General features: G+C 47.2%; 1 protein-coding gene across 1 annotated transcript in view; it reads right to left on the bottom strand.

The window, feature by feature from the left end:
• Positions 1 to 22,321, bottom strand: part of LOC141110923 (sulfotransferase 2B1-like) — a 157,011-nt gene extending 134,690 nt beyond the window's left edge. Inside the window, exon 1 of the mRNA XM_073602723.1 lies at positions 22,184 to 22,321. Coding sequence (XP_073458824.1) covers positions 22,184 to 22,319 — 136 coding nt within the window. The 5' untranslated portion in view covers positions 22,320 to 22,321. The remainder of the gene's footprint in view (positions 1 to 22,183) is intronic.
• Between the last annotated feature and the right edge of the window lie 662 nt (positions 22,322 to 22,983).

Here is a 22,983-nt window from a genome sequence, read left to right as displayed (position 1 = left end):
TTGAATGACAAGCGGCCAGAAAACTTAATCAGGGACTCATCAACGCAGACAACTTGATGGGGAGTAAACAAGTCTGCAAAACGTTGGTTGAAGTGGTTTACGAGGGGCCAAATTTTGTAGAGTCGATCGTATCCAGGGTCTCCACAGGACGACAGAGTTCATTGTTGTTGAAGTGCATGAACCCGAAAATCTGCTCGTATCGTGCCCTGGCCATGGAAGCAGAGAACACGGGCATATGGTGAATTGGGTCAGTGGACCAATATGACCGCAACTCACTCTTTTTATGCCCATGTCGAGGGATAGGCCCAGAAAGGTCTTAAATTCGGAAACCGTAATTGGTTTTCAGTCTCTGGCCAGGGAGGACTGGGGATTAGCGGCGATGTATTGACCAGCATACAAATTGCTTTGGTCCACAATAGATCTATAGAGATCTTCGGTGAAGAACAGCGAAAAAAAATCAAGTGACGTATAATCAACTGTTTCCACCTGAATGACGGGTTGGCCAGTGAATGGGGGAAGTACGGGTGCTGAAGAAGTGGTGGGCTCCCAATTAGGATTGGCGAATTCTGCAGGAAGGACACTATGGGCACGACGGTCCTGTCTTTGTCTTCTTGGTGGCAGCGGGACACTACTTGTGCTTGCCACCTCGCCAGCTTGAACTGCACTTATGGGACTCGCCACGTCACCACGTGTTACTGCAGTGCTGGATGTACAGACCAGGGTGTACTAGGCCGCTGGTGCTTGCCAGTTCACCATAAGGAATAGCGGCGCTAGTACTTCTCTGCTCCATACGAGAGCCCTGCGGTTCTTGCACCTCAACAGCAGAAGATTGGGGTCTGGTATGCCTGACCTTGGCAGGGACCACAACTCCGTCGTCAGAGCTATCTATCATGGAGCTACTGTCGTCTACAGGTTCGTATTCTGTTCCTGAATGTGACAGATGAGTGACTTCCTCTTCACTGTCATGCTCAGAAACGTGTAGGCCTCTTCACTACTGTACCTTCGATTTGCCATTTTGGGCTCTAAATTTACTGGTACAGTAGTGAGACTCACAGGTAAAAAAGCTTCTAGACTGTCAGCAAATGTAACAAACGCTTCCAAAAAAACTGTTACTGATCGCAGGGATCAGGCCTGACTCTGCGAACGCTGCAGTTATGTGTGTTTAGTGTTTTGTAAGTGACAGTGATTGATCGATACTGCACTTAGTTAGGCTGGGCTGGGCGGAGAGGCAAAACGCAGGTGCTAGCAGGTATCTGGGCTAATCCCGCTAACACTGGGTTTTTGGGAACCCTAAACTGCTGGGGACGCTAGTATAGATCTGATCAGATCAGATATCGATCCGTTCAGATACTATAACACTAAGGGAGGTGTATGCTGCGTGCGTGGGTGTTAGCGGTACTGGCACTAATCTGACGCTGCCTGGGGTGACGCAGACCCTATCTGACACTAAAACCTAACTTATATCACCTGCCGGGCGATCAGGGGGTTAAACCTTTATTGGGTAATAAATGGCGGGTATAAAAAACAAACTAACTAACCAGCGTCACTCGTAAAAGTTATACGATGATCACTGGTGAATGGGTTAACTAGGGGGCAATCAGGGGGCTAAAACCTTTATTAGGTAGTATATGGGGGTACCTGACGCTAGAAAAAGCTGATGGTGAACCTAAATAACTAACTAACCAGCGTCACCTGTAACACTTATATGGTGATCACTGGTGAAAGGGTTAACTAGGGGGCAATCAGGGGGTTAAAACCTTTATTAGGTAGTATATGGGGGTACCTGACGCTGACGGTGAACCTAAATACTTACCTGGCTAACTAGCGTCACCTGTGACACTAAAACGGCGATCAGAAAAAAGATCGCTTAGTGACACTGGCGACAAGCGAAGAAGGGGTTAACTGGGGGGTGATCAAGGGGTTAAACCTTTATTAGGGGGGGTTAGGGGGGTACCCTAGACCTAAAGGGGCCTAACCCTAGACCTAAAGGGGCCTAACTGCCCTACCACTTATAACAGTCACAAATGACACCAATGCAGTAATCGGTAAAAGAAAAAAAAAAACTGCTATTGGTGTCACTGTGACAGAGGGTGCAGGGGGGTGATCGGGGGGTGATTTGTGTGCCTACATTTTCTACTGTACGTGTAGTGACGGTGCACACTTACTTGATGTCTTCTCTCCTCGGCGCCGGAACGAAAAGACCGACACGAGGAGAGATGACATCACTTCCTCTGCTTCTGTTTACATTACAGAAGCAGAGGAAGCTTTTCATTCGTCAGGAACGATCGCGAGGGGGTGGCCATGAATCAGGGGCCTCCCCCTCAGCACGGATCGCTCCTGTAACGATTCCGACCGCCGCAGACACCGGGGGGGGGGGGGGGGGGGGGGGCCCGATTGGGCCCCCCTCCCGCTGGGAGGCAGGGACGTACAGGTACACCCATATGCCTGCCCGTGCCATTCTGCCGACGTACATCATACAATCATATTGTAATAGAATGTTATTAAAGATTACCTTTTCTTTTAAATCTGCAGCTCTGTAATTTTCTGTAAAATGCAATGCAATGCAATATGGCTACCTGGAGGCGTGCTGTACGCAGAATGTGTACAGAACGCTCCCCAGATATGTAATTTCCTGCTTGTGTGATTGGCTCACTGATTTTCCCAGAAGTCTGCACTAAGATGCAAGTGAGAATTCAGGCATCCCCTGCAACAAAAATGTCATACTCCCAATAGGAAATCACATCTAAAAGGGATGCTGACCCTGCAATTTTCCTCATTAGAGTCCTGCAGGTGCTGATTGATGATTATGAAACCACTCCAATTAGACTCACTGAACACACAGAGATTTCTTAAGAATAACAAAAGGTAGGAATCTGCAACAAAGTTTGTTAAAATCCTTGCAATGTACATAGATCATCCAGAGGGGAAAGTTTTTTCTCAACAAATGTGGAGTTACTCTTTAAACACTGGCTTAACCCCGTATTTAGCAAACAACGGTGAGACATCGAACAGAACTTGGGGGGTTATTTACGAAAGGCAAATCCACTTTGCACTGCAAGTGCACTTGGAAGTGCAATCCTTTTAAATCTAAGGGGTAGATCTGAAATGAGTGGAAGCTCTGCTGATTTTATCATCCAATCATGTGCAAGCTAAAATGCTGTTTTTTATGTTCCTTGCATGTCCCCCTCAGATCTACAGTGACTTTACTTTCAAGTGCACTTGCAGTGCAAAGTGGATTTTCCTTTAGTAAATAACCCCCTTTGTCTCTAAGGGAGCTTTAAATACCCATCTATATGCCCATTACATCTCCAACACATGCTTCAAGACAACTCACCCAACAATTAAAGCTGCAGTGCCCCCAACGCTACAATGACATACTTGCCAACAGTCCCGATTTTCCCGGGACAATCACGGTTTTTGGACCCTCGTCCCGATTTTAGCCTGTCCCGATTATTTTCCCGGAATTTGTTTTTTCTTCCCCAGGAAAATCGGGATCGTTTTGGGCTAAAAACGGCAGCAGGCTACAAAAAGATGGCCGCTGAGGAGTATTGTTTCCCCTTGTGTTCAGTGGAGAGGAGAGGGCAGCCAATATGCTTCTCTCTTCAGTGCTGCAGGGATTGGAGACCCCTCCCCTCTCCACTGAACACAGCAGGAAGAGATCATCCGCCGCCAACCCCCATGGAGCAACATGTGACCGCTCCCCTTCAGGTTACTAGTGATGGCTCAGATCCTCCTTCCAGTATATGAGAAAGCTAAGCAAAGTGAGTGAGGAAAAATGTCATGCTAATTAACCTGCCTAGATACTTGTTTTTTTTATTGTTAATGCCAATGTGGCTTTCCTGGAAGAGCCATGTATTTCCAAGGTGATTTATTAAGGAGTTACTCTGAGATGTTTGCCTGAGATTGTCGTATTTATGTCCATGGCTTTATTATTTGTGCCTGCCCTGGGTGTAAACCAATTTACTGAGGAACTACAAGAGCCAGCATGCCTGGCTTGTTTTTACACTAAAATAGCATTTTATCCAGCATAGACACCATTAGATACAGTAACTGGTTTGTAGAGCTACAAGAACCAGCAAGATTTGTTTGCTATATAATGACATTGTATCACCCAGCATGGTCTAGGGTCCCTGATACTAGTGACACCAGGAGATAAGTGGTCTCCAGAACTACAAGAGCCAGCATGCACTGGGGGACTTGGTATGATTACAGTATTTACAGATAACTAGGCTGAGGAACTACAAAAGCCAAGATGCCTTGTTTGCTATATAATGACATTGCATCATCCAGCATGATCTGGGGTCCCTGATACTAGTAACACCAGGAGACACGTGTCTGTAGAACTACAAGAGCCAACATTCACCGGGGTACTTGGTAAATGTTGCCACATTTACAGATATCTAGTCTATAGAACTACAAGAACCAGCATGATCTAGGGTTCTTGGTATAAGAGACAGCATCCAAAGAAAACTAGTCTATACAACGAGCATTTACAGATAACTAGGCTGAAGAACTACAAGAGCCAGCACACCTTGTTTGCTATATAATGACATTGCATCACTCAGCATGGTCTGGGGTCCCTGATACTAGTGACACCAGGAGATTAGTGGTCTGTAGAACTACAAGATCCAGCATGCACTGGAGTACTTGGTAGAAACTATGTAGTGTAATCTTGTAGTTCCACAGATCAGTCCTATGCCTACATACGTTTGCTAGTAGGTGTCCCTCATTCCCATTGTAAAATGTTGGGAGGTATGCTATGAAGCTTAAAGAGGAACTGCAGTCTGCTCACATAATTTGTAATAAAAATATATTTGCCATTCTGAAGCGTCCCTCCAACTACTTTGCATATTATTTTATATATACTGTGATTCTGTACTTGCCAAATATGCTGTAAAAATCTCCCTCCACTGAGTCTGGCCGCAACCATTTTCATACTTGCCAACAGTCCTGATTTTCCCGGGACAATCTCGATTTTTGGACCCTCATCCTGATTTAAGCTTGTCCCGAAGATTCTCTGGACACAGCTGCTACACGTGACCTCCAGACTGGGTTTCCATCCTCCCCAGCATGTTGCTGGTGCCCTTCCATGTTCCACCAGGCAGTGGTTAGTGTAGTGGGTATTGTAGTAAGTAGTGTAGTGTAGTGGGTGTTGTAGTAATCAGTGTAGTGTAGTGGGTGTTCATGTTGTAGTATAGTGGGTGTTGTAGTAATCAGTGTAGTGGGTGGTATAGTGTAGTGGGTGGTGTAGTAATTAGCGTGGTATTGTAGTGTAGTGGGTGTTGTAGTGGGTGGTGTAGTGTGGTGGGTGTTGTAGTAATCAGTGTAGTTGGTGGTGTAGTAATCAGTGTAAACCTGATGCAAGGACGGACTCTGCTGGGGGCACATGATGGCATCTGGTGGCAGGCGACGTGGCAGGTGACACGCTCAGGGCTCCCACTGATTCTGCATTATGGTGAGTTGAATGATTTAATTTTATATTACAATGTAATAATAGAAATAATGTGCTTCAATCATCCTGACACCATAACAACCATAGTGCCGGGTTGATTGAAGCGCTAACACCAGGTGTTTGGAGTATCTTTATCTGCTGATTATTAAACTCTGGAATACACATATTTCTATTGTGGTGTAGGATCTGAGGCTGCTGTCCCTCCATCCCTCCCCCCCCCCTCTTTCCCTCTCCATCCCTCATTCATCTCAAACTCTAACCACACCCTTTGAGACACGCCCATTTCTTTGCGCGGTACATTTTTACGTTTTCCCCGTGCCACACCTACAAACGCATGCCACACCCCCTAATTATAATGCGACTCCGCCTACAGCCAAAAAAGTGTCCCTAAACATTTTTTTACAATGTTGGCAACTATGCAATGACTCCTGTCCCCCTTGAGGTATTTAATTTTATTTTACCCCAGTTTTCTCTCATCCCTTGGAAAGCAGTAAAATCCACATCTCTTGCAAATATACTACAACACAACTTACTCCCCCCTTTTGCAGACCTCTCAAGGGCACACACAATACCATCTCAAGGCCTATTTGGCTACAGACAAATGTCATCCTATTTAAAGGAAAACTCTATCCCTTCTCTATACATACACAAAAAGACATGGTCATTCTGCATGTCTGCTTCACCTGTCACAGAGGGAATCACAATACAACCTCTTATAATCTAAAGATATAAAATAGTCAAGTGCTCTCCACAAAGGGGAAGGAAACAAGAACTAAACATGTAATTTACAAATGATCAATGGTGACGGGCCATCTATTACTGTATAATTCTACCTCTATTAAATGTACTAATCACTGGGAAGTAGCCCAAAAGATCCACCACATTTGGTACCTTACTCTAGTCTAACTAGTAAAGTTTGCTAACCAAGAAGATAATACATCCTGGTGTGGTTGCAATCAAATTGGGTCTCTACTCCATGCCTTGCGGGAGTGCCCACAAATTTGCAGCTTTTGGAATAAAACATTCTCCTTACTCTCAGACATAACAGGGTGTCTAATGGCTCCCACCCCAGCCCTAGCCATCCTTAGTTTGGGAATTGATAAGTTCCCACACAAATATAGGACCGTAGTCATGCACATATTTTCTGCTGCAAGATTATTTATTATGTGTAAATGGAGATGGAACTGGGTGGCTAAGGTTACTGATGTTAAACTCCAGGTTAATTTAGATAAAGGATATGAAGAGTGCTTGGCAATCCAATCACATTCATACAAAACAAATGTTGATACTTGGAACATCTGGCCAACACCTTAAAGTGGTTGTAAAGGCAGAAGGTTTATCCATCTTAATGCATTCTATGCATTAAGAAAAAAAAACATCTGGGTGCAGCATCTCACCTCAACCCCTTAATACTTACCTGAGCCCATCTCGATCCAGCAATGTTGCACAAGAGACTCTCCTTCCTGATTGGCTGAGACAGCAGCGAAGTTCTCAATCAAAATCAGTAAGCCAATGAGAGAGAGAGAGGGGGCAGGGCATGTCTGAATAGACACAGAGAGCAGCGGCTCGGCGTGCCCCCATAGCAAGCTGCTTGCTGTGGGGGGCACTCGGTAGGGGAGAAGGGCCAGAAGGGCTGAAGAGGGACCCAAGAAGAGAAGGATCTGGGCTGCTCTGTGCAAAACCACTGCACAGAGCAGGTAAGTATAACATGTTTGTTATTTTTAAATTTAAACAAAACAAGAAATTAGTATCACTTTAGTGGCCTTTCTGGAAATATAATAACAATCCAGTGATTTCTGTTGATGTTACTGAATGATGTGCTCTATACAAAAAGTAGTATCAACTTAACATTATAAGTTAAATAAAAGAACCTGCGCTAGAGGTATAAAAATAAAATGTTTGAAATAAATCAAATAGAAAAGCTGCCTGCACCAGAAGTCCTAAATGCAAAACTCAAATCAGTGAAAAACAGGGGGTGGGTGCAGTGCTAGTAACAGTGTATATATCCAATGATAAAAAAACAGGAATTGTAAAATTACTTTCAAATATTCAGAAATGGTGAAAAACCCGAAATTAAAAGTGGAAAAACTAAGGCAGAGTTCAAATACATTAAAATTGAAAAACTGCATAAAAATGATATCTATGTTAGTGTCAAACTCAATTTAATGATGGTGAACGCTAATAGCAACAAAATAATGTGCTGACATACTAAAATTGATTGATAGTAAACACCAAAAATTAATTGTGTGAAACCTAAAAAAGTGCTCATATGAGTTAACTCAGTATATATTAATAAATAAATAAATGAAGAAAATTCACAAAAGCATGGATGAAAAAAAATCTATAAAAACGACAAAGGCAAAATCCCAAAAGAATATAACAATAAAAAATAAAAAAATAAGAAGTAAAAGTAAAACTGAAACAGTCCCAAATGAATTGGAAGGTGAACCAAGAAATGTCCGTGCAGGTGTGGAGACAAGATGTTAACACAAAATCGTAAAGAAAAGATCCCTTCCTCCAAAAGGCTTTTGCACCCAAAGTGAGTATGTAGTCTCCTTACCCGCAAAAATGGCCACCAAAGCGGTCTCACCAAGCTCAGGGAATTCGGTCTCCCAAAAACCTATATGGATGTCCCAAACTGCTGGCTCAGTGTCACTCAGAAACATAAACAAGAAATGCGCCCATAGTGTAGTATTTAAGAGAATAATTTAATACGCTCAAATAGATTGCACTTACAGGACAAAGATCTTATATGCGCAGTGTAACACAATGGATCAGAGTAGCGGCGTCTCCTTGGGCTTCCTCCGCCTACTGTTTGCTGTACCATCAATCTCCGAAGAGACAAAATGTGATGACGTCAGTATCACAGGCCCACCCTTAGGAAAGTGATTTTACAATTCCTGTTTTTTGTTATTGGATATATATACTATTACTAGCACTGCACCCACCCCCTGTTTAACATTATAAGTTACCTGTCTGGTTTATATATGCAATATGTTACTGCTATATGTGAAAACTTCTTCTGTAACACTTTTTTTTTTCTTCTCTTCAAAAAAAATTAAAAAGGTATATAAACCCCAAACCAAAGACCTGTGACTAGCAACTGGTTGTTTCCAAAGCATGATCCTGTGCATCTGATCTCAGTTCTTCTGGAACTGAGACAACCTCCCTAGTTGTGCTCCCTTCCCACCCTAGGGCCCCATAGTGGGCTGCTACTGCTATATCTCGAGTTACACTGCTACTTTTAGTATAACAATAGTTGAAGAGGTTGTAAACTCTTTAAAAAAAAAAAACCTATAAGACAAAGGCATAATGAGCTAGTATGCATCGTATACTAGCTCATTATGAAATACTTACCATAGAATGAAGCCCTCCAGCGGCGCCTGCACACCGCTGATATAGCTGACATCTTTCCTGGAGTTTCTTCCGGGTTCGAGGGCTCTGTCGCTGTGAGTAGCCGTAGCCACGATGCTGTCACTCCGCGTATGGGAGCCACCGTTCATGGCACATGGCTTGGAAGGAACGGCACCCGTGGCCATTCCTTCAGAGCGTATGCGCATGTGATGTCTCTGGCAGCATGTAATGTAAATATCTCCTAACCGTGCACTACCTATAGGTAAGCCTTATTATAGGCTTACCTATAGGTCAATGTCTGCAGAGGAAGTTTACTTCCTCTTTAACAAACATATTTTCCCAAAAAAATATATTTTAATAAGCAAGTAATGTAAAATTGACCAACAACGCTATACTTATCAAGCTGTGTCAGACAAACCAACTGGTAGCAATCTGTGGCTTGTTGGCTGTGAACATTATAGTGTTTAAAGCAATTATATATTGGATTTTATGTGTGTCCACCTTATAGCTTCTTCCTTTGAAAAGTAAGGCAGGCCATAGATGATGCGATTTTATTTCTTGCAACCATGGGCTTCAGGAAAGAAAATTGCTCAATTCCCCCTTTAACACAGTTAGTGTTGATGGGGCAATCCCATAGTTGCCAACGGTCCCGATTTTCCCGGGACAATCCCGATTTTGGGACCCTCGTCCCGATTGGAGAGTGTCCCGAATTCGGGATTTCCCATGAGGAAAATCGGGAATGTTGTTTTTTTTTGTTTTTTTGGAGCAGCGGGCTCCAGCAAAATGGCAGCCGGCGCCGCCGCTCTCTCTTCCTCTAGTGTTCAGTGGAGAGGGGAAGGGGGCTCGTTCCGTGCAGCCAATGAAGCGCCTTCTTTAGCTGCACGGCCCCTCCCCTCTCCACTGAAGCGAGCAGAAGACACGGCGTCGTCGCCGTGTCTTGCTGAAAGCTCCCAGCCCTGTACTGCGCAAGCGCTGCGCCTGCGCAGTACAGGGGGTCCTCCATTGCCGAGTGGAACGTTCTCGGCAGAACACCGGCTGCTCCTGCACTGAGCGGGGGCCGGGCTGCATTGAGGGGGGGGCTGCACTAACAGGGGGGGCTGCACTAACAGGGGGGGCTGCACTAACTGAGAGGGGGCTGCACTGAGGGGGGGGCTGCACTAACTGAGGGGGGGGGCTGCACTAACTGAGGGGGGGGCTGCACTAACTGAGGGGGGGGCTGCACTAACTGAGGGGGGGCTGCACTGACTGAGGAGGGGCTGCACTAACTGAGGAGGGGCTGCACTAACTGAGGGGGGGCTGCACTAACTGAGGGGGGGGCTGCACTAACTGAGGGGGGGGCTGCACTAACTGAGGGGGGGCTGCACTGCACTGAGGGGGGGCTGCACTGCACTGAGAGGGGGGGCTGCACTAACTGAGGGGGGGCTGCACTAACTGAGGGGGGGCTGCACTGCACTGAGGGGGGCTGCACTGAGGGGGGGGCTGCACTGCACTGAGGGGGGCTGCACTGAGGGGGGGCTGCACTAACTGAGGGGGGCTGCACTGAGCGGGGGGCTGCACTAACTGAGGGGGGGGTCTGCACTAATAGAGGGGGCTGCAATAATAGAGGGGGATCTGCACTGAGGGGGTCTATACAGACTCTGACGGGGGCACCTGATGCAAGGACAGACTCTGGCGGGGGCACCTGATGCAAGGACAGACTCTGCTGGTGGCAGGCGACGTGGCTAGTGACACGCTCAGGGATCCCACTGATTCGGCATTATGGTGAGTTGAATGATTTAATTTTATATTACAATGTAATAATAGAAATAATGCGCTTCAATCATCCTGACACCATAACAACCATGGTGCCAGGCTGATTGAAGCGTTAACACCAGGCGTTTGGAGTATCTTTATCTGCTGATTGTTAAACTTTCTAGAATACACATTTCTATTGTGTAGGATCTGGGCCTGCTGTCCCGTCATTCCCCTCTCCCCCTTTCCTTCTCCCCCTTTCCCTCTCCATCCCTCATTCATCTCAGACTCTAACCACACCCTCTTGAGCCACGCCCATTTAAGCCACGTCCACTTTTCATACAAGCCACGTCCACTTTTCACACAAGCCACGCCCACTTTCATGCAAGACACGCCCACTTTCACGCAAGACACGCCCATTTTTCGCCGCGGCGCGCTTCGCGCACCGCACTTATGATTTTTCTGAGCCACGCCTACAAACGAATGCCCCGCCCCCTAATTATTGTACGACTCCGCCTACAGCCAAAAAAGTGTCCCACATATTTTTTATTCAATGTTGCCAACTATGCAATCCCTCCTGCGGAGCTTTGTGTGGCATGGTGGTGGGGCCCCATCAGGCCCATTTGAATCTAGGGGGAAGCTGCTGGCAGTGCTGGGGTGGCATGGTACACTGCACACACAGATTAACTAACTGTAATTTTGTTAGCAGTGGCGTGCACCTGCTGCCTGCAATCTCCAAGTTGTCATCATTGCCTATTGCTGGTCTTTGCGGCTTGACCTGCTGCCCAGCTGGGAGAAACCAAGAGTGTGTTCATAGGACTGTCACTGTGCTGTGCCGATCCTGTTACTCACTCGCACAAATCCTGCGAGTGAGATATTGAGGAACACATGAGTAGGATTATTAGTGCACAACACAGTGTGTTAAATAGGCCATGGATTCTGCTCCACCTCCTCATGATCCATTGTATCCCTGCTTTGCCTGCCATGGCAGCCCGCCTATACTCCACCCCCTGATGTGCACACATACAGCACTGTGAAAGGGTGTCAGAGAGTTCCCTTGGGCAGATGCGCTGTTGGTGGGCATCGCGGCGCGTCGGCGGGCGCGCGCGCCCGGTGTTTGGCGCCAACCTGCCTATTTAGGCCATCTGCACAGGGGGCTCGGTGCTGTCCGAGCTTCAGCTTCCTGTGTTCCTGCTTCCTGTTTCCGATCTCCTGACCACCGGCCTGTCTCTGTTCCTCCTTGTTTGCTGCCTGCCACTGATCCCGGACCGTCCTGACTACGAATCTGCCTGCTCCTCTGTACTGCGTTGCCCGCCTGCTGCCGACCTCTGCCTGTGACCCGACCAACCCGCTCCACTCCTGCTCTGCACCCACTGCCTGTGCTCCAGTTGACTGGTGTTCTCCATAACCATCTTAACCGGGATCTTCCTGCAGCTACCCGCCAGGCTCTCATACCACTCTGTGCTCCCGTGCCTCCTGTCCATACTACCAGGGGCCGGTAACCAGATACGTAAGGGAGGCCTCCCCCTGCTACATCGGGCTCACCTGTCTGCTACGTACAAGTCTGACAGTATCGGACAGCCATGTCCGAGCCCGAGCAGGGAACCTCCCCCATGGAGGAACTGTGTAGACACCTGGCGGGTCTCACGCAAGCTGTGAAGAGCCTCCAGGAAGGCTACACAAGGCTGGAAGAACAAGTCCAGGTCCTGTCAGCTCCAACCCTTCCACAAGCTGCTTCATCGGCCGGAGCGCCATCTGCGCCCTCAGTAGTTATGCTACCTCCAGAGCCTAAGGTACCCGTACCCGAAAGATTTGCTGGGGACCGCAGTAAATTTCGTGCCTTCTGCAATGCCTGCGAGCTATACTTTGCCCTGCAACCTCGCACTTTTTCCTTGGAGGCGACCAAGGTGGGCTTTGTGATCTCCCTCTTGTCTGGTGAACCACAGACCTGGGCTCACCGCCTCCTGGAACAGAAGTCTGGAGCACTGGACGACCTTGATGCCTTTTTCACCGTCATGTCCCAGTTGTATGAGGATCCTCAGGTAACAGCGACTGCTGAAGCCGCCCTGCACGCTCTTCAACAGGGGCGTAGAGCCGCAGAGGACTATGTGGTGGAATTTAGGCGGTGGAGTTCCGACACTGGTTGGAATGATGCGGCTTTACGTTATCAATTCCGCATGGGGTTGTCTGATCCCCTGAAGGATGAGTTAGCACGGGTCGGTGTACCCCAAACCTTGGATGAACTCATCAATCTGGCTATTCAGATCGACCGACGCCTCAGAGAGCGTCGCTCCGAGAGGTCTACCAGCCAATTCCGCCCTACCTGGATGCTACCCAAGGTTCCAAGCTCTCCCAGCCAGTCCTTCCCGGCACCGGCCACATCAGTTCCTGACACCTCCGAACCAATGCAACTCGGGCTATTCCGCCCTTCTCTCGATCCAGAAGAACGCCAACGCCGAAGAGTTAACAATCTCTGCATGTACTGTGGGGAGCCTGGAAACTACGTGAGGTCTTGCCCAAATAAGACACGTAAGTCGCTTAAGTCGCTGCCCATCTCTTCAATTTGTGCACCTGCTTTCTCTAAACCTGTTAATCATCTTGCTCTGTCTATCACCCTACAGCTTCCAGGAAAGATTATTCCAGCTACAGTCATCATTGATTCAGGAGCCTGCAGCTGTTTTATTGATCTGACCTTCGCTGCCAACCATCACATTCCTCTCCAGTCCAAAGTCCGGGGACTCTCGGTACATCTCGCAGATGGCTCCTCTCTTCGCTCCGGCCCTGTCACGCAGGAAACAATTCCTTTGTTGGCCACCATGGGCCCTAACCATCAAGAACTTCTGCGCCTGGATGCCATCTCCTCTCCCCTTTTTCCCATCATATTGGGGATGCCATGGTTACAGGCCCATAACCCCAGCATTGACTGGTCCAGTGGAGAAGTCAAGTTCTTTTCTCATTACTGCCGACAACACTGCTTACATACAAATTCTGCTGAGTCTACCCAATTACTCTGTTTAGACACCGAATCCGAGCTTCAACAGGTGGTTCCTGCACCCTATTGGGACTTTCTGGACGTCTTTAGCAAAAAAGGAGCAGAGGCCTTACCTCCTCACAGGCCTTACGATTGCCAAATCGAGCTATTACCTGGAGCAGAAGTTCCCTTTGGAAGGATTTTCCCACTGACAGAGCAGGAGCTGGATACTCTAAAATTATACATCGACGAGAACCTGAAGAAAGGGTTTATCCGCCCATCTACCTCTCCGGCCGGGGCTGGCATATTCTTTGTGGAGAAAAAGGACCATTCCTTGCGTCCTTGTATCGATTATCGGGAATTGAACAAAGTAACAATCAAGAACCGTTACCCTCTACCCTTAGTGCCCGAACTCTTCCAGAGATTAGGATCCGCAGTAATCTTTACCAAGCTAGATCTCCGTGGTGCCTACAACCTGATCCGCATTCGAGAAGGAGATGAGTGGAAGACAGCTTTTCGCACCAGATTTGGACATTATGAATACCTTGTCATGCCCTTCGGTCTGTGCAACGCACCTGCTACGTTCCAACATTTTGTCAACGACATCTTCCGTGACTTCCTGGATCTTTATGTTATTGTCTACCTAGATGATAACCTGATCTTTTCCTCCTCAGTTTCAGATCATCGCAGGCATGTCAGAAATGTGTTAGCTCGTCTCAGGCAGCATGGACTTTATGCTAAACCAGAAAAATGCCAATTCGAACTTCAAAGCATCCAGTTTTTAGGCCTAATCATTTCTGTTGATGGTATAAAAATGGATCCGCAGAAAGTATCTGCCATTCTGGAGTGGCCCGCTCCCTCCGATAAAAAAGGGGTTCAAAGGTTCATCGGCTTTTCGAACTTTTACAGGAAGTTCATTAGGGGCTTCTCTACAATAATTGCCCCCATCACCGAAATAACCAGACAAGGGAATCGATTCCAGTGGTCCCCTGAGGCACAATCTGCCTTCGAAAAACTCAAGGAGCTGTTCACCTCCGCCTCAATCTTAAAACACCCGGATCCTGCTCTACCATTCGTCCTTGAAGTGGACGCTTCGGAGGTCGCAGTCGGAGCTGTTCTGTCCCAACGGCAAGGCCCAAAGGCCCTTCTCTACCCAGTGGCCTTTTTCTCCCGCAAACTCTCTTCAGCGGAGAGAAATTATGATGTTGGCGATCGGGAGCTTCTGGCCATTAAATCCGCTTTGGAGGAGTGGCGTTATCTACTGGAGGGTGCAGCACACCCTATCCTGGTCTATACGGACCACAAAAATCTGGAGTATCTCCGAACTGCCAAAAGACTGAAACCTCGACAAGCAAGATGGGCTCTATTCTTCTCCAGATTTCAGTTTCATATAACGTACAGACCTGGTTCCAAGAATACCAAGCCGGATGCTCTTTCTCGTATGTTCCCTGATTCTGGCAAACCTGAGCATCCGGACACCATTCTTTCATCCGGAAATTTTCTTTGGCTTCAAGTGGATCTGTTATCCCGCATAAAACAAGCTTCTTTAAATTGGACCCCAAGTTCCGGAGAGGTGGTGAGGGCCCAGGATGGTCTTTTTTGGCACAAGGGTAAAATCGTAGTCCCTGAAGATTTGAGGGTGGCAGTGCTGGAGCTCTGCCATGATCATAAGATGGCTGGACATTTCGGTGTGCTGAAGACAACGGAGTTAGTGCAGCGCACATTTTGGTGGCCTTTGTTAGTGAACGACTGCAAGAGCTATGTAGAATCTTGTACCACCTGTGCCCGGAACAAGAATAGCCGGACTAGAGCCTGGGGTCTGTTAAAGCCATTACCCGTCCCGGAAAGACCGTGGAAGATGATATCAATGGATTTCATTGTAGAGCTTCCCCAGTCAGAGGGCTTCTCTACCATCTTTGTCGTCGTAGACAGGTTAACCAAGATGGCTCACTTCCTGCCGATGAAGGGCACACCTTCGGCCATGGAGACAGCAAGGGTCTTCATTAAAGAGATTGTCAGGTTGCACGGAGTCCCATCGAACATCATATCTGATCGTGGTGTTCAGTTCACCTCACGGTTCTGGAAGGCTCTCTGTAACTCCCTGGAAATCGAGCTGGCACTCTCCTCCGCTTATCATCCCCAGACTAATGGGCAGACGGAGAGAACTAATCAAACTTTGGAGCAATACCTCCGTTGTTTTTCATCTTTCTCTCAGGACAACTGGGTCTCTCTGCTGCCAATCGCTGAGTTCTCCTATAACAACTCTCTACATTCGGCCATTAAGCAAACACCGTTTTTTGCCAATTACGGATTCCACCCGTCCTTTCTGCCCAGGTCTTTACCTGAATGTGCGATCCCTGCGGTCTCTGAGACCATGGACTTCTTTCTTTGTAACAACAAACTCTTGCAGGACACCATGGCTAAGACCCAAGAGTATAATAAAAAGATGTTTGACAGGAAGAGGCGGGGAGAGCTCATCCTGGAACCTGGCAACCAGGTTTGGTTATCCACGACCAATATAAGAATGGCCTGCCCTTCAAGGAAATTGGGCCCCAAATTCTTGGGTCCGTTCGCAGTCAAGAAGAGGATTAACAATGTGGCCTACGAACTCAATCTACCTAGTACTCTGAAGATTCATCCGGTCTTTCACATTTCATTGTTGAAACCTGTTGTACCCAACACTTTTGCTGGTCGAAGTACTGACCCACCAGAACCCATAATTGTCGATAGCAAGGAAGAATTCGAGGTGGAGGCTATTTTGGATTGCAGGAAAAGACGCAACCAGTTGCAGTATTTGATCAAATGGAGGGGGTACGGACCAGAGGATAACTCCTGGGAGCCAGAGGGCAACTTACATGCCGAAGAGCTTCTGAGGTCTTTTAGGAGTACCCACGCTTCCAAATTGGCACAGTTGGACATCCGGAGGCTGCCCTTGAGGGGGGGGGGGCACTGTCAGAGAGTTCCCTTGGGCAGATGCACTGTTGGTGGGCATCGCGGCGCGTCGGCGCGCGCGCGCGCCCAGTGTTTGGCGCCAACCTGCCTATTTAGGCCATCTGCACAGGGGGCTCGGTGCTGTCCGAGCTTCAGCTTCCTGTGTTCCTGCTTCCTGTTTCCTGTTGTTTCCGATCTCCTGACCACCGGCCTGTCTCTGTTCCTCCTTGTTTGCTGCCTGCCACTGATCCCGGACCGTCCTGACTACGAATCTGCCTGCTCCTCTGTACTGCGTTGCCCGCCTGCTGCCGACCTCTGCCTGTGACCCGACCAACCCGCTTCACTCCTGCTCTGCACCCACTGCCTGTGCTCCAGTTGACTGGTGTTCTCCATAACCATCTTAACCGGGATCTTCCTGCAGCTACCCGCCAGGCTCTCATACCACTCTGTGCTCTCGTGCCTCCTGTCCATACTACCAGGGGCCGGTAACCAGATACGTAAGGGAGGCCTCCCCCTGCTACATCGGGCTCACCTGTCTGCTACGTACAAGTCTGACAAAGGGCTTCCTGTGTGTATGTGCAGGGGTGAAGGTCAGATTCTAAACTGGAGTACACACACACTACCATCAGGTGCATAGTGCTAGATCCTGGCTGGATAATTGGCGAGTGTGTCTGAACTGCCTCCCCACCTTGACATTTGCAGGTGGCCCTCCTTCTGCTGCACTGAGTCTCTGATTGAGGGCTAAGGCTACATTCACACCAGCGATTAGGGCTGGTGCGCATTGTATTTCCTCCTGCGGCTGTCAGTGGGCAGGTGCAGCTGCTGGCCCTGTTCACTATAAGGCAGGTCACTGGTGGCCCCACCTATTCGCAGCTCTCTGCACAGCCAGCGATTACCTGCAGTGATCACTGCTGCATGCAATTTGTCTGTGTCCAGCACAGGAAATCACTGCCTGTGCAGAGTGCCACAAATGGGTGCAGCTGCCAGTGACCTGTCATTATAGTGAACAGGGCTGGAGGCTGCACCTACCCGCTGACAACTGCTAACAGCTGCAAGAGGAACCGCCCCTACAATTCGCACCAGCCCTAGATGTGGTGTGAATGTAGCCTAATTTACACTATATACCGTGACAGATGTTACTACATTGTAAAATGTCTGTCACCTCAGTGACACTCGGGAAACAATTGCTTCCTATGAATCCCATTCTCATTGCAAGCATAGCATATGGCTGCGCTTCGGCATGCTGCAGTAAAATGCAATAAACTAATAATCTAATAACAAATCTAATGAATCTATCAACTATTTATACTTTAATTCTTGAGAGAAGGTGCGCAAATTGGGGCAGGCTTGTAGGGGCCCTCAATGCATTACTTTGCCAAGGGACCAATGCTGCTATTAAAGGCGTCGTAAAGGCAGAAGTTTTTTTATCTTAATGCATTCTATGCATTAAGATAAAAACCTTCGGCATGTAGCAGCCAACCCAACACCCCCTAATACTTAATATAGTGTAATAAAGTACTCCGCGCTGCCTAAATTAATAATAGCAGCTAACACAACAAACAGACATTTTTGTTATAATCATAAAGGTGTATAGGTGTAGCACTAAAGTGCTAGGGTAAATTGACACAACCCTACCATAAATGTGGAAAGTATATAAAAATATCTTAATAAATCAAATAAGCAATCTAAATGGATAAACCAATATACATGACTTGTAAAAATATCACATGTGATATATAACATGTCACTAAAACTGAAAAGTAAAAATCAGTGCAAAGTATATAGTTAAGTCCGTGAAAATCTCAGAAATCCACAATGTGTAGTAAGTAATTGCAGTCCAAAATAAAATTGATAGATTGAAGATTTCTATCCCCACATAAATATCCAATGTAGTGGATGAAAATTAGAGACACCAATGTGATTAAGCCACCACCGAGGTAGATGCAGGCTTACCGGATGGTTTGAACTCAGAAGAACATACGTTCTGTGAGTCAAACAGGCTTATGTTGTCAGCCGACAACGGGGATGGGACCTTGTGGATCCTCCATAGTTGCAGTGGCGTCTCCAGCTTTCATATTTAGGGGGGGCATATGGGGGGACAGGGACAAAAGTAGGGGGGCAACTATAAAATGCATCTCTCTCTCTCTCTCTCTCTCTCTATCTATCTATATATCCTGAGGCCCTTTACTACGATCCCACAACGGGCCCTTTCGCATGTTCTGCAGTGAGCTCCCTTCCTACTGTATACTGAGATATATGTCACCAGCATACCAAGAAAATATAAGGTCCAAAGCAGTGGGAAAACTATCAGGGTTGCAAAGGTTGTCTTGCCACTGGGCCCTGGTGTTCTGCCACTGTGGGGTTTCCCAGCCTCCTCTTGCTGTCCTGCCCCTGCTATTGACAGCGCTGGTCTGGCATCTCTTGGAATTTACAGGCTAGTTCTCCTGTCCTAAGGACAGGAGAAATCATTCTGTTTTTTCAGTAACTGAGAGTCCTGGTGGAGTCCTTCCTGCAACTCGCTCTTCTCCCTGCCAATGCGGATGCAGGGGAAGGAGCAGATCGAGTGGCTGTAGTTGTGTGAGCGCTCGCATTATGCAGTGTCAGCGAGCAGAGGGAGGGGGGAGGAATCAACCGCAGGAGCTGACTGGGGACACTCTACCTCTCAATAGAGACTGTGTTACTCCAGTGGCGGCCCCAGTAAGATGTGGCGCATCTGCTACGAATGCAAACAAAAAGACATTGCCTTTTTGTAAAAAAAAAAAAAAAAAAAAAGTTTTTTTTTTAAGTGGGGGGGGGGGGGGGGGGGGCACATGGTGGGGCACAGCATAATGTTGGGGGGGGTCCGGGCCCCCTCTGGCCCCCCCTAGGGACACCATTGTGTAGTTGGAACCTGGGGTATCCTAGGCTTTCATGGGAAATCCATCTCTCCAAATTGACTTTACATCAGCTCAGCTCACCCCCTTCCCTGCACAGTGTCAGCAGCACCTGGCAGTAGCAGTGCCCCACCTCTGGGCTCCCGGAATTGTGGATAAGGGGGAGGATCTAGTGAAGGAGATCCTCCCCCTTATCCACAATTCTGTGAGCCCGGAGAGACGGATTTCCCATGAAAGCCTAGGATACCGCAGGTTCCAACTACGGAGGATCCACAAGGTCCCATCCCCGTTGTCGGCTGACATAAGCCTGTTTGACCCTAGCACTTTAGCTCTACACCTATACACTTTTACCCCCTAATACTTACCTGAGCCCCATCTCTGTCCAGCGATGTCCACGAGTCCCCCGGCCATCCCTGACTCTCCCTCCTGATTGGCTGAGACACAACAGCACGCCATTGGCTCCCGTGGCTGTCAAAGTCAGTTATCCAATCAGAAGAGAGAGGGGGCAAGCCCGAGAAGAGGAGGATTCGGGCTGCTCTGTGCAAAACCCCTGCACAGAACAGGTATGTATAACATATTTACTATTTAAAAAAAAAAACAAGACTTTACAATCACTAAAGGATGGCCCTGGGCATGGGAAGCCGTCCCTGCTGAGAGAACACTGTAATTACAACTAACGGCTATAGCCTCTGGCCATAGTTGCCCATAAAAATCCAACATGCTGGTTGTATCCAAGTCAATCGATGAATCGACTTGGGTACAATCAGCCTGCCAATAGATGGTTTTAATCTTGGCTGGTCTCTGCTGAGCAGCTGGTGGCAGGAATGAACAGGAAACATTTTAAATGCTAATGATATCTTAGACCCTGACATGAACGAAAGGCTATGTACAGAGAAAATACACAATTTATATCCTTTTCTCCATGAGTGGTCTACTATTTGTGTCTGTTGGGGACTGGGGGCTCCTTAACCCCTTCTCGATCAGCCGCCACAGTTATACTGCAGCAGGATGGCACTGCCATCATAGCTGTACCTCGGTTCTCTAAGATGCTGTAGCAGGCACGTGCCTGCAGCGTGTCCCCTGAGGCGACGCGCGTGCACGCCGGACGCCATGACCACCGGGCAACCGCGATCGCTCGTGACAGAGCGAGAACTGGGATCTGTATGTGTAAACACACAAATCCCGGTTCTGGCAGGGGAGAGGAGACAGATCGTGTGTTCCTACTAAGTAGGAACAACGATCTCTCACCTCTGCTAGTCAGCCACATTCTCCCCCCCCCCCCACAGTTAGAACATATCCAGGGAACACATTTAACCCCTTGATTGCCCCCTAGTGTCAACCCTTTCCCTGCCAGTGACATTTATACAGTAATCAGTGGCTATTTTTAGCACTGATCCCTGTATAAATGTCACTGGTCCCAAAAAGTGTCAAAAGTGTTCGATGTGTCCGTCGCAATGTTGCAGTCCCGATAAAAAAAAAAAATCGCAGATCAGATTTACTAGTAAAAAAAAAAATAAATAAATAAAAATGCCATAAATCTATGCCCTATTTTGTAGACGCTATAACTTTTGCACAAACCAATCAATGTACGCTTATTGCGTTTTTTTTTTACCGAAAATATGTAGAAGAATACTTATCGGCCTAAACTGATGAAGAAATTCGTTTTTTTTTAATTTTTTGGGGGGATATTTATTATAGCAAAAGGTACAAAATATTGTGTTTTTTTCAAAATTGCCGCTCTTTTTTTGTTTATAGCGCAAAAAAATTAAAAATGCAGAGATGAGCAAATACCAACAAAAGAAAGCTCTATTTGTGGGGAAAAAATCACATAAATTTTGTTTGGGTACAATGTCTCACGACCGCCCAATTGTCAGTTAAAGCGCCACAGTGCCGTATTGCAAAAAATGGCCTGGTCAGGAAGGGGGGAAATTCTTCCGGGGCTGAAGTTGTTAAAGCGGAGTTCCACCCTGAAAACTATTTTCACATTTTCCCAGTCCTTTATTAATAATAAAAAACATTTGCAGTGACTTTTTTTTAAAACTTACCAGAAGTGCCCTGTTGCTAGGTGGTGGCTCCTAATCTGCCACTTTCGGCTCCGCGGCGCTCCGCATCACTTCCTCCCTCACCTGTGCTCCTGGGAAATGTAAGTCATCATTTCCCAGGAGTCAGTGGGCAGGACTGTGTGAAAAAAATTGCGTTATTCCCCAACAGCAAATGACACGATTTAAGGCGGATCTATTTATGTTGCCATAACAACAGGGCGGACCTTCCTCCGTCGCCACCCGTTGTTATGGCAACTTCCTAAACAATCGGCGCTACGGCCACTGCAGCATCTCGCATGCGCGAGATCGAGAGGTGCATGCTGGTTACCCAGCATGCACCTCTCAATCGGTTATCCAGAAAGAGGTTGCAATTGGGCTTCATATGCCCACACTCATTGTGGCAACGGCCAGAAGAGGATCATCTAAAATCGTAAGAAAAAAAAATATGATTACTATCCACTAGCAAATATACAGATGGTATATGTGTGTTATTACTGCAGTGTGAGGGCATGCCTGGAAAGAAAAATAAAAAAATTCTGTGGCAGGAATTCTGCTTTAATGATATCTCACCTTTTGCCTGAGTTTGCCAATTGTAGTAGGACTTAGTGATAGTCATTGTATGTTTAAGGGTGACCACAGACACTTCAATACAAGCAATGCTCACAGTATTAAGCCTCACCAGGATTTATCAAGCAATTGGATGCATGCTGAGAACCTTTGGTGTGTCCATTAGGAATGTGTGGATGATTTACCGATGGTCAGATGAAATATTTCCTATATATGTAGAGTATACTGCATATGTGGTCTTTGATGGCATATTATACAATACCTGATTTAGGATATGTAACAATGTAGACATCATCATCTTGCACTTGGAATTCATTTTCTGCAAAATTGAGACTTTCTTGGCTGTAAGCTCCAGGAGAGAAGTTCACTCCTTTATATGTAAAATATTGAACTGACATTTGGATCTATGGATTATAAAAAAAGTAGTATTTGTTAAAACATTGAAATATTTCCAATATAATGCATTCAGCAATTATAGAAATATAAACCCTGCCCCTATAACAGACGTGACCTCCACCCTCACATACACTATATTAGCAAAAGTATTGGGACGCCTGCCTTTACACGCACATGAACTTTAATGGCATCCCAGTCTTAGTCCATAGGGTTCAATATTGAGTTGGCCCACCCTTTGCTGCTGTAACAGCTTCAACTCTTCTGGGAAGGCTGTTCACAAGGTTTAGGAGTGTTTGACCATTCTTCCAGAAGCGCATTTGTGAGGTGAGGCACTGATGTGGACGAGAAGGCCTGGCTTGCAGTCTCCGCTCAAATTCATCCCAAAGGTGTTCTATCAGGTTGAGGTCAGGACTGTGCAGAACAGTCAAGTTCCTCTACCCCAAACTTGCTCATCCATGTCTTTATGGACCTTGTTTGTGCACTGGTGCGCAGTCATTTTGGAACAGGAAGGGGCCATCCCCAAACTGTTCCCACAAAGTTGGAAGCATAAAATTGTTCAAAATATCATGGTATACTGATGCCTGAAGAGTTCCCTTCACTGGAACTAAGGGGCCAGGCCTAACCCCTGAAAAACAACCCCACACCATAATCCCCCCTCCCCCTCCA

This window comes from Aquarana catesbeiana, linkage group LG10 (genome assembly GCF_042186555.1).
Source record: "Aquarana catesbeiana isolate 2022-GZ linkage group LG10, ASM4218655v1, whole genome shotgun sequence".
In the NCBI taxonomy this organism is placed as follows: domain Eukaryota; kingdom Metazoa; phylum Chordata; class Amphibia; order Anura; family Ranidae; genus Aquarana; species Aquarana catesbeiana.
Note: the sequence above shows the minus strand (reverse complement) of the source record. Positions and strands in the feature narration are given on the sequence as shown.